At 48.2% G+C, this 12,037-nt stretch overlaps 1 protein-coding gene and 1 long non-coding RNA gene across 2 annotated transcripts; one reads left to right on the forward strand and one right to left on the reverse strand.

Annotated features, from left to right (window-relative positions):
• LOC129631033 (uncharacterized) lies at positions 1-2,888 on the reverse strand. Its single transcript, XR_008703858.1, has 3 exons — positions 2,865-2,888; positions 2,150-2,228; positions 1-1,626 (listed from the first exon to the last, which is right to left on the reverse strand). It is a non-coding gene; the product is annotated as an uncharacterized LOC129631033 (long non-coding RNA).
• Positions 2,889-3,083: 195 nt separating this feature from the next.
• Positions 3,084-10,522, forward strand: LOC129631025 (zinc finger protein 773-like). Its single transcript, XM_055551739.1, has 5 exons — positions 3,084-3,393; positions 5,135-5,173; positions 6,941-7,067; positions 7,532-7,630; positions 8,926-10,522. Exons 1-5 carry the CDS (start codon positions 3,304-3,306, stop codon positions 10,035-10,037), a joined length of 1,467 nt encoding a protein of 488 aa, XP_055407714.1. The 5' UTR covers positions 3,084-3,303; the 3' UTR covers positions 10,038-10,522.
• Positions 10,523-12,037: the final 1,515 nt, after the last annotated feature.

The following is a 12,037-nucleotide window of genomic DNA, read 5'->3' on the forward strand; positions in this document are numbered from 1 at the left end:
GGTTTCTCAGGAGGCAGGTAAGATGGTCTGGTATTCCCATCTTTTAAGAATTTTCCACAGTCTGTTGTGATCCACACAGTCAAAGGCTTTAGCATAGTCAGTGAAGCAGAAGTACATGTTTTTCTGGAATTCTGTTGCTTTTTCTATGATCCAACGGATGTTGGCAATTTGATCTCTCGTTCCTCTGCCTTTACTAAATCCAGCTTGAACATTTGGGAGTTCTCACTTCACATACTGTTGAAGTCTAGCTTGGAGAATTTTGAGCATTACTTTGCTAGCATGTGAAATAAGTGCAATTTTGTGGTAGTTTGAACATTCTTTGGCATTGCCCTTCTTTGGGATTGGATTAAAAACTGACCTCTTTAAGTCCTGTGGCCACTGCTGAGTTTTCCAAATTTGCTGGCATATTGAATGTAGCACTTTCACAGCATCATCTTTTAAGATTTGAAATAGTTCAACTTTGAAAAGACCCTGATGCTGGGAAAGATGAGGGCAGGAGGAGAAGGGGACGACAGAGGATGAGATGGTTGGATGGCATCACCGACTCAAAGGATGAGAGTGTGAATAAACTCCGGGATTTGGTGATGGACAGGGAGGTCTGGCGTGCTGCAGTCCATGGGGTTGCAAAGAGTTGGACATGACTGAGTGACTGAACTGAACTGAACTGGAATTCCTTCACCTCCACTAGCTTTGTTCGTAGTGATGCTTCCTAAGGCCTACTTGACTTTGCATTCCAGGATGTCTGGCTCTAGGTGATTAATCACACCATCACGGTTATCTGGGTCATTAAGACTTTTTTTTTTTTTGTATAGTCCTGTGTATTCTTGCCACCTCTCCTTAATGTCTTCCGCTTCTGTTAGGTCCATACTGTTTATGTCCTTCGTTGTGCCCTTCTTTGCATGAAAATGTTGCCTTGGTATCTCTAATTTTCTTGAAGAGTTCTCTAGTCTTCCCATTCTATTGTTTTCTCTATTTCTTTGCATTATTCACTTACAAAGTCTTTCCTATCTCTCCTTGCTATTCTTTGGAACTCTGCGTTCAAATGGGTATATTTTTCCTTTTCTCCTTTGCCTTTAGCTTATCTTCTTTTCTCAGCTATTTGTAAGTCCTCCTCAGGCAATCATTTTGCCTTTTTTCATTTATTTTTCTTGGGGATGGTTTTGATCACTGCCTCCTGTACAATGTTACAAACCCCCATCCATAGTTCTTCAGGCACTCTATCAGATTTAATTCCTTGAATATATTTGTCACTTCCACTGTATAATGGTAAGGCCATTTGAATGGCCTAGTGGTTTTCCATACTTTCTTCAATTTAAGTCTCAATTTGGCAATAAGGAATTCTTGATCTGAGCCACAGTCAGCTTCCAGTCTTGTCTTTGCTGACTGTATAGAGCTTCTCCATCTATGGCTGCAAAGAATATAATCAATCTGATTTTGGTATTGACCATCTGGTGATGTCCATATGTAGAGTCGTCTCTTGTGTTGTTGGAAGAGGGTGTTTGCTATGACCAATGTGTTCTCTTGGGAAAACTGTTAGTCTTTGCCCTGTTTCATTTTGTACTCCAAGGCCAAATTTGCCTGTTACTCCAGGTACCTCTTGACTTCCTATTTTTGCACTCCAGTCCCCTATGATGAAAAGGACATATATTTTTGGTGTTAGTTCTAGGTGTTGTAGGCCTTCACAGAACCATTCAACTTCAGCTTCTTCAGCATTAGTGGTTGGGGCATAGACTTGGATTCTGTGATACTGAATGGTTTGCCTTGAAAATGAACCAAGATCATTCTTTCATTTTTGAGATTGCACCCAAGTGCTGCATTTCAAACTCTTTTGTTGACTATAAGGGCTACTCCATTTCTTTTAAGGGCTTCTTTCCCACAGCAGTAGATATAATGGTCATCTGAATTAAATTTGTCCATTCCAGTCCATTTTAGTTCACTGATGCCTAAAAAGGAGAAGACTGGAAGTATAAAAGGGGAAAGCCAAGAGGGCTTGACTGGAAGGATGAGGAGGACTCCTTTGGGAGTGTGAAACTAATAAAAAAAATCTCTCTCAGCCTGAACCAGGCTGTAACTTGTCCTACACCTTTTGGTCCATTGCTCCAAATTTTGTTGTGATGAGACAAGAATTGAGGAAGAGAAATAAACCAACCTGACAGTTGTTGCAAAATTTTGGTTTCAGATCACTTGTTCTTGAGATCAAGTCATGGTCAAATGATGTTTCTATAAACCTACATCAAATGAATGTTATTCTCTGTTACGACAAGAAAGGGCAAGAGCCCAGGGCACAACTTTCACCCTCCAAGGTCTAGGTCCTGGCTGATGAGCAGAGAGTTCCTGCTTGGGCCCATAATCCTGTCAGGGAACATTCATCCTGCGCCCAATGTAGGTCCTCCTGCCAGTGCCCAGGCTGGGCAAAAGAAGCAGGTTTTAGCAGGCAGTCCTCTCAAGGTCAGGTCCCCAGACTCAGCACAGCTATCGTCATTGAGGGAGCCAGGTGCCCAGGACCCAACTAGCCCTCAGGCTCCTCGGATGCCCCAAAGGGAGTGGAGTGTGCCTGCATCCCAGGTCCTGCGGACTGCAACCCACGCACACTGCTGCTGACACCGGGTCACGAAGGCAGGGATGGCAGAGAGGGTCCCCGTTGCCTCAAGACCTAGGTACCACCAGTGGGCCACGGTGGCAAGGGCCCTGGAGCTCCGCAGGACACGGCCCCTGCCTCCCCCTAACAGTGCCCCTCAGCTCACCTGCAGCCACAAAGCCATGAGTCCTGGAGTGTCCCCGGGAGAAACCCACCCTCTGCCACACTCTCCACCAGAGGACCAGCACCTGGCCGGTTGGCCCAGCAGGACCTCTAACCGCCTTACCTAGGTCTGGAACTAACGGTCCCCACAGCTGTCTCGCGGTAACGGTTATGATGTAAGGGCTGCGCGGTAACTGGCCGGAGCAAACGGCTGCGCCCAGCCCCGCCCTATTGCCGGTCCACTTCCTGCAGGTTTGGCGGCGAGTGAACTACATTACCCAGCAGGCGCTGCTTCCTGCGGGGATGGTGATCAGCCGACAGCGCAGATATTTCCCCATTGGAATCCGCGGGGCGGGACTTCCGCCTTCGGGTGGGGGCGGTCGTTTTCGGGGGTCTCTTGGGTCTGTGTGCTTGATGAGAGGCTCCGGGACGCTGGTGTTGAACTGGGGTGACGGGAGCGGGAAGGCGCGAGAGGAGGCTAACGTTCTCTTCTCGGCACTAATGCGGGTCTGACGTTCAGCAGCGGCGCCCGGGAATCACCTGATTCCGATTCCGGGACAGGGATGCGTGGGGCCAGACCTGGTCCACAGCTCCTGGCCCTGCTCCGCCCACAGAGTCAGATGGCAGCGGCCGCTCTGAAAGTCCCGCCTGAGGTAAATGTTCGTCCTCCGGTCTCTCACCGCCATTGCCGCACTAGATGATAAAGGTCCCCTGCTCAGGCCCCCGGGTCCAGGTCTGTAAGGAGATCGTGGGTGAGAGGCCGTATTTCTGTCAGCCAGTATGATGGGGCTTGGGAAAGGGTTACAGGCCTCGGGACCGGCACGATCAAAGCCTTGAAACAGTAACTGAACTGAGAGTCTCAAACTTGAGATTTGTCTGGAGTCTGCACGCAACCGCACGAGAGGATGAGTCACATGGGACAAGGCAGCCGCAGCAGCTGGGCCTTCATTGTGCGGCGGCCAGTGGCCAGGGAGGCTTGTGAAGAGGAGAGGCTCAATCTGTGTGTCAAAATTGTCCAAAGTCTTCGCAGGGAAAAAGAGACAGGGGTAGGGGTGATGAGAGTGTGAGTGGAGACTGGAAGACCTGTGACGAAGTAAATACCATGGAGTGCTGGTGGGCTCTGGACTGTAGTCGCTGGTGGCCAGAGAGGGGAGAAATGATCAGGTCTCTCACAGGCTTTAAAAGCGGGACAGACAGGATTTCCTGCTGCACCGGCTGCGGCTGTGAAAATGTAGGGAAGGAAGGACGAACCTGTTTTTTGGTTTGCAGGGAGCAGGTTTCAGGGAAAAGACTGGGAGTTGGATTTTGGACGTGATAACCCTGAGGTTTCCCAGAGTGGAGGTGTTGCATGGGCAAAGTGCTCACTCACCTGAGGGGTTCCGGGGTTCCGGGGAGGGATCTGGGCTAGAGATATCCAAGGGATGGTGCGGGGTGGCCTGGTCCGTGGCATGGACCGGGGCTTATATTTAGAAGGAAGAATGTTAAGGTTTTTATTTCAGATGAGCCTGGAGGGTGGAGCCTGGAGCCTCCAGAGGTGTGAATTCCTGTGCTCCAAAGTGTTTCTGGCTGGTGTGGAGGAATGGTTAGCGGACCCAGGTCTGGGCTGGAGACTGAGATGGTCAGTGGTGTAGATTTGCCACTCCAGGCTCAGCAGGCCCTCTTTTCCCCTCGTGGAGAAAAAGAACACTCAGGTAGGCTAATAGGGCATCTCCTTTGATGCCTAAGTTCCCCAGCTTTTAGGACAGGAGGCATGAGTCGCTGCTCCAGTGGAAAGGCCTCTAGCAGGCTTCCCTCCAGGAGGGTGTATACCAGGCAGCCAGTTGCCAATTGGACTAGTAGCTACTCAGTTTTCTCAATCCTAATCCCCCAGTTTCTTATCTTGTGAGTTTATGAAATAAATACTCATTTAACACTAACTGGTGAAAATACATATATACATATGTACATAAATATGTATGTATATACATACACACATAGGCAGTTAAGACAACGCAGCTTTAACAAGCTAACACATAATAATTAGTTGAAATATCAGTATCCTGCTAAGCGTTTGATTAAATCAAACATCTTCAATATTTTATTTTCTTAGTTAAAAGGCATGTTGAAAAAGTACATTTTTAATACCAACCAGGATATGCTGACAGAAGCATCACTTATGAGGACAGTGAAAGTCGATAGTTAGAACTTGATAGAAATGAGCAAACAATAGCCCTCTTGCGTGGACACCATTATTATCCACATTTGACAGATCACAACACTTCACAGGGAGGTTGAGTATTTGTTCAAGATTACACAGCTGTTAAGAGGCATGCATCACCGAGGACTGAGGTACCTTGGTTGAGCCGTTGGGGCCCAATATTATTGCCTGCTTCTCATGGCCTGGCTTTTCCATAGGTTGCTGTGGCTGCGGAGTGGCTTCCAGACCATGAAGAGGTAAGTGATAGGTGTCCTAGATCCTTACCCTTTTCACCTCCCACTTGCCTGGGCTCCAGGATTGTAGCATCCTGGGACTTGTTTTACCTGCTATGCTCCTCACCCTGCCATCTAAGATTCCTGGAAGGTGGTCATCCAAGATTAGGTCCCTGAGTGCAGACCAGGAATCATATGGTTTGGTTCCCATTTCTGGCAGCCAATGGCTTGAAGCCTAGAAGAGAGTCCATTCACAGTGATTGTTGGAAAATATTAGAGGTGAGGTTGAGCTGGGAATGCCTAGCAAACTTAGGTCCCCCTCATTTGTGGTGGAAACAGCAAGAAGCAGAAGTTAGACCTGGAATGATGGGCTGCAGAGGTGTGCCTCAATTCAGAGGGTGGTGGGAGCCAGGAGGTTTAGAGCAGAAAAAGAAACTGATCTGAGCCAGGCTTAATAAGCAGTCAGTTGAGTGGTAGGGAGCCCAGGGAGGAGGCTACTACAATAGCCCAGGTGAGTGTGCTGGTAGATGGGCCAGAGTAGTGGCGGTGGAGGCGGGCAACGTGTTGGGAGTGTGTGTTTGTTCTTTCATGTAGGTCTGAGCAGGCTATCTGATGTGGAAGGTTAGGAGAGAAAAGAGGAAGAGTCAGATGATTCTGAGATGTTTGGCCTCGGTAGCTAGAAGGAGGGAAGTGCCACCACGTCCAAGTCGGTGGCAAGAGGAATTATCACTGGGAATAAGGAGTTAGATTCTGGCTGTTGAACCCAGAAATCCTCAAGCAGATTCCTCCCCTGGGCACCTGGACACACAGGCTGGAGTTCAGGTGAAGGGTTCGGATTGGATTCACCCACAAGTGTGGATGGTGCGTGGGCCAGGATGGAGCTGTGATCAGATTTGGCAGGGGGCACCTTCAGGTCCTGTGGCAGTGCATTAGGTAACAAGGGAGAGGAGTGTGGGGCTGAGGACTGGGCTTCTTGCTGGATGGGGTGCTGGGTTTCATAGAAACACATGAGGGGAGTGTAATGGTCATGGTGGGGAGGCATTGTAGGGGTGAGGAGGATCTGGCTGGAGGCCGGATTTCCATGGGGAGTGGACCTGAGATGTAGGTGGAGACCAGGCAGGGAGATGAGAGCAAAGCTGGTGCTACTGCTGATTCATCCAGCTGTGGGTTCCCCAGGCTCTTGTTCTTATGGCTGTGAGGACCTGGAGGTCAGCACAAAGTCACACAGGGTCCCCTGGGACTGTTGGTGGGCATGATGTGAGACAAGTGGACCTGGGCTTTGAACAAGTGTCAGAGGATGCTGAGACTGGTCAGGGGACTGCTTTGTAACACAGAGTGGAAGAGGGCTGAGATCTACTCCAGGTTTCAAGATGCTGAGGATGAAGCCAGGGTAAGGGCCAAGTAGGGTCAGGGCCATGAGGGAGGTGTGGTGTGAAGAACAATATGCATGTTGGGAGAGAGTGCCAGCTGATGGCCCCAGGCCCTTGTACTGGGGTGGAAGGAGAAGGGGACTCAGTTTTTGTTGTTCTTGGGAACCACAGTCTGAAGGATCCTGGGTGAATTGTCTTGCAGAAGGGTGAGGCTCTGTAGGTCAGCACCAGAGCTCAGGCGACACATGTCCCCCGCCTGTTGTTGCTGAGAGCAGAACATGGTGATTGCTGGGGTGGCCAGGAGGGCAGACATCAGCAGCACCGGGGCCTGGTATTTCCACTGAGGTGGGGAGCACGGAAGGAGGGTTAGAGTCCCAGGAAAGAAGGCTGCATGTAAACTGAACCATCCCCATCATGGCAGGGCCAAGTGACCTTTGAGGACGTGGCTGTCTACTTCTCCTGGGAGGAGTGGGGGCTCCTTGATGAGGCCCAGAGGCTCCTGTACTGTGGGGTGATGCTGGAGACCTTCTCACTGATGGCGTCTCTCGGTAAGGTCCTTGCACCCTACAGCTCCTCCCCTCTCCAAGGGCAGGTCCATCCCTCCCAAAGCTGGTCTGTGGGTACTGCATCCTTTCTTGTGTCCTAGAGTAGGTATAACAGCCAAGCCCGGGTGCACCACCCACTTCTGTCCCCAAGCTGCTCCATGGTTGTGCAGGAATGGGTTTGGGGATCCCAAGTGTTGTGATCAGATGGGTCCTATGCTATGGCCTCTCCCTGGCCTGGTGATGCCAAAGAGATCCACGGCAGTCCAACACCCAACTTGGGCCCTCCTCTTTTGGCTGATGTGGGATCTGCCTGTGTCAGGAACTGAGGCGCTGACCTGGCCACTGCTTGACCGGGATGTTTCTGCAGCATCTTTTTCCCACCTTCTTGTTGGTTACACTCAGCCTTAGTTCCTGTGGGCTGCTGAGGAGTGGGTCACTTTGACCCTCTTGCCTTGTTCCTTCTGTAGGACTCACACCGTCCAGGACCCATGACATGACTCAGCTGGAGCAGCGGGGGGAGCCCTGTGTGCTTACCGGGGGAGTCTCAACCACAGCCACACCAGCAGGTACTTGGAGGGAGGTGGAGGAGGCTGGGGGTGAACCCAAGGATGAGTTCGCACCAGGAGTCTCCCCAGGAGGCCCTGATGTTTTGGTGTCAGACAAGGGGCCAAGGCTGATTTCCATCTTTTTTCCATCAGCTGACCACTTCTCAGCTGCCAGGGCTGTCACCTACCCTCTCTTCCACTCTGCAGTGCTCGCTGACAGTGGCCTCATTTTCTACTGTTTTATGACATGGCCAGTCAGCTGTGGCCATGAGAGGAAACACAGGAGAGCCTAAGAAAAAAAAAAAAAAACAAAGTTGATTGTGTTCACAGGTCTGAAGAGGTAGTCCCTACCTGCCGAGGGGGGAAGCGGGGGGTCACACTGGAGGGAGTGGGCTCCAACAAGCAGGGGGAAGCAGAGGGTGAGGACCTGTCAGCAGGTGCCTTTGTTGGTGGGGACTGTTGGGGATTTTCTCCCTGGGACTTGGAAGCGATGAACCTGAAAGAAGGACACTCGGACAGTCTCTTGCAAGGACTGACAAGTTTATTTCTGCAGTCAAGCCTTTTTATAGAAGTAGGAACAAAGAGCTTAGAGTATACAGCCAACAGAGCGCGTACGGGGTGAACACCTACTCAGTAAAAATGTTTCAAGGACAGTGCGCTCTAAGTGACCCATGAGCTTATCCCATAACCCGTTTTCTCAAGCAACATCCTGAATATTTATTATTAAATCTTGGCGCCGGGCATAACCAAAGGCAGGAGATGTTTTTCTTCCCGGGCACATCAAGCTGGGGTATTTCTGGCCTTCGCCATTTTCCCAAGGACTTCCTCCAACCGGCTATTTTGTACCGGGCTTCCCAACAGGGAGAGTACAAGAAAAGGCACGATGGGATTTTATGGGTGCATTTGAACATAACTAGGTCACACTCAGGGGAGGACAAGAAGGGCTGCTTGTGCGGGGGACCAGCCTCCTTACACCAGTGCACCTGGGCAGGGTGCTCCAGCCTGTGTGTTGGGATGCTGACACAGCTGGAAATAGGGAGCTTCACAGGTTACAGTACAGATGATGCTGTGGTATCTCAACATCCTTAGCAATGCTCACTGTAATGGGTGACACTTGCCACCTAAGTTGTGGCGATGCTAAAGGTCACTGGAAGATTTGGGTTTTGCCACTGAAGGCAAGTTGCGACAAAGGTGAGAACTAAGAACGGTCCCAGGAACCCCTTACTGCCTGTGTCAGACACGTGTGAGGGTGCTGCCCTGTCCCGCCAAAGTCTACATACTCCACAGACACTTCATCAGCATTTCTGCACTTGCAGGTTGTTGGTGTGGAGCAGAGGCTGACGAGGCACCTTCTGAGCAGAGTGGTTGTGTAGAAGTGGACAGAGCAAACCTTCACCAACACCAGAACCTGAACTCTGGAGAGAAACCTTCAACAAGAGAAGAGCATGAGGGGAATGGGAAGGTCTCCCCAGGAAGCTCTGGTCTTCCCAAGCCTCAGGAGGCTCCTAGTGGAGGGGAGCCATGTAGGAGCACCAAAAGTGGGCAGGGCGTTCCCCCTGGGAAAAGGCATTACAGGTGTAGTGAGTGTGGGAAAGCCTTTGGTCAGAAATACTTACTTGTTCAGCACCAGAGACTACACACGGGAGAAAAGCCTTATGAATGCAGTGAATGTGGGAAATTATTCAGCCATAAATCCAACCTTTTTATACATCAAATAGTTCACACTGGTGAAAGACCTTACGGGTGTAGTGAATGTGGAAAATCCTTTAGCCGCAATGCTGACCTCATTCAACACCGGAGAGTCCACACTGGAGAAAAGCCTTTTAAATGCAGTGAATGTGGAAAAGCCTTCAGGCACAATTCCACACTTGTTCAGCATCACAGAATCCACACTGGAGTAAGGCCTTATGAGTGTAGCGAATGTGGGAAGTTCTTTAGCTTTAACTCAAGCCTCATGAAGCATCAGAGAGTTCACACTGGAGAAAGACCTTATAAGTGCAGCGAATGTGGGAAATTCTATAGCCACAAGTCAAGCCTTATTAATCACTGGAGAGTTCACACTGGAGAAAGGCCTTATGAATGCAGCGAATGTGGGAAATTTTTTAGCCAAAGCTCCAGCCTTGTGCAACACCGAAAAGTTCACACTGGAGAAAAGCCCTTTAAGTGCAATGAATGTGGAAGATTCTTTAGTGAGAATTCTAGCCTTGTTAAACACCAGAGAGTTCACACTGGAGCAAGACCTTATGGGTGCAGGGAATGTGGGAAATTTTTCCGCCACAGCTCCAGCCTTGTTAAGCATCGGAGGATTCACACCGGAGAAATGCCTTATGAGTGCAGCAGTTGTGGGAAATCATTTAGCCAGCGTTTCAACCTTATACAGCACCAGAAAGTTCACAGTGGAGAAAAGTCTTGCAAGGTTCAACTGTGACTGACCCTTGCTTTTCTACCTGAGTATTAGATTTTCTTAAATAAATGTTTCTTCATTTGCTGTATATCCTTCAGATCATTTCCAGAGGCTTTAAATGATGTTTTTATAATTTTCACCCATTTCCCTGGGAAGCAGGCCTGCAAAGCTCCTCACACTGTCATGCTGGAAGCTGATGGAAATATTTAACTTTTTAAGAATTTTCCACCTTGTATTCTAAATAGTTATGCCATTTCACATTTCCTGGAGTGTTTGTTTTCCAGTTTCTTCGTATCTTTGCTGAGTTTTGTATGTAAAATATTGGCCATATATTTTTAGCAATTCTAGGGAATGTCTAGTAGTATTTCATTGTGATTTAAATTTGCACTCCCCTAATGACTTGGTGTTCAGTATTTCTCCCTGTGTATTTGCCATCATATGTTTTCTTCAGTGAAGTATCTGATCAAAGTTTTTTGCCTACTATTAAACTGTCTTGCAATTTCTTAATATATTCTGGATGCAAATGACTCATTTGATATATAATCAATATTTCCTCTAAGTCTGTGGCTTTGGTTTCCTTAACAGTATCTTCCCTAGAGTAGAATTTCTTAACTTTCATGAAATACAACTTATCCATTTGCCTTTTATTGGTTGTACTTTTCATATTGTGCTCTTTTTCTCTTATGGTACTTTATCATTGCCTGTAAAAAAAAAAAACCTTACCTGGGTATGCTATTGGAACCCTAAGAGCCCTTTTAAATATCTAATCTTGTGAAATCTTTGTTAATTTAAACACAGACAAAGAAGTTCAGTGTATGTAGAAATGTTTACATATGAACATACCCCCTATCTATTCAGTGACAGCCTAGAATGCAGACGTACTCCAGCAGCTGTGAACATATTTAATGTCCAATTATTGGCTTATGAATACAGTATTTCAGTAAAAAGAATCAGAACTCCTTAGATAAGAGGCCACTTCTAGGTTAAAGCTGGAAAAGTGTAACATAAGCCAAGGAAATATCCTTGCCTTAGAAAGTAAAGAAGTACTTGGGACTTCTCTTGTGGTCCAGTGTGTAAGGTATAGTTCGGGCCGAGGCAGAAAAAGGAAAGACGACCTCAACAGAAGTAGGTTACCTTCATTCAGGCAAGGAGGGGTAACAATCAGCCTAACGACCAGGCTGAACGCTGACAGGGATCAGGGAGGCTCCACATTTATAGGGAGGTTTGTGGAAGCGATAAGGGAAACGTTAATCAGGCGGGATGTTTTGGGTATGCTTTAGTTGAGATGACATTTGTAGTTGGGCAGGGGGTGATAAGTTCTGGGCAGGTGTAGCGGGTGGAAGGTTTCTGGACAGGGGGTGATAAGTCCCAGAAGTCCCAGATAGATGCAACCGGCCTGGAGCATCAGGGTGGGACCTAAAGTTCAGTTTTGTTTTCTCCGCAGTTAGATGATTCAGTAAGGGCCTTTGAGACTGTTGTCTTCTTTTCTAGGCCCAAAAGACTCCTTCACAGTGGCTAAGATTCTGCATTGCAATGCATGGGACAGGGTTTGATCCTTGCTTGGGGAACTAGGACTCCTACATGTGCAGTACAGCCAAAAAAAAAAAAAAAAAGTAAAGAAATAGTCAAAGAATAATGATGCAGTAGCTTTCTATTGCTGTACTGACAGATAACCACAAACCAATGGCTTAAACAACACCAATTCATTATATTATGGTTCTGTAGATCGGATGTCCAGTAAGACACGGATGGGTCCGACTGGGCTAAACTCAAGTTGTTACCAAGGTTGTGTTTTGTTTTGTTTTGCTTTTTCCTGGAGTGTTTAAAGAAAATTCTGTTTCCTGCTCATTTGAGTTGTTAGACAATTTCAGTTATTTGTGGTTCAGTTAAATTCAATTCAGTCACTCAGTCGTGTTCAACTCTTTGTGACCCCATGGACTGCAGCATGCCAGGCCTCCCTGTCCATCACCAGCTCCTGGAGTTTACTCAACCTCATGTCCATCGAGTCGGTGATGCCATCCAGC

The sequence above is a fragment of the Bubalus kerabau genome, chromosome 17 (genome assembly GCF_029407905.1).
Source record: "Bubalus kerabau isolate K-KA32 ecotype Philippines breed swamp buffalo chromosome 17, PCC_UOA_SB_1v2, whole genome shotgun sequence".
In the NCBI taxonomy this organism is placed as follows: domain Eukaryota; kingdom Metazoa; phylum Chordata; class Mammalia; order Artiodactyla; family Bovidae; genus Bubalus; species Bubalus kerabau.

Bases quoted from the DNA above. Each gene is read 5' to 3' on its own strand.
- LOC129631025 (XM_055551739.1), top strand. From the start codon at position 3,304: ATGCGTGGGGCCAGACCTGGTCCACAGCTCCTGGCCCTGCTCCGCCCA. The intron at 3,394-5,134 runs GTAAATGTTCGT...GCTTTTCCATAG, and splicing joins CTCTGAAAGTCCCGCCTGAG to GTTGCTGTGGCTGCGGAGTG. The intron at 7,631-8,925 runs GTACTTGGAGGG...CTGCACTTGCAG, and splicing joins AACCACAGCCACACCAGCAG to GTTGTTGGTGTGGAGCAGAG.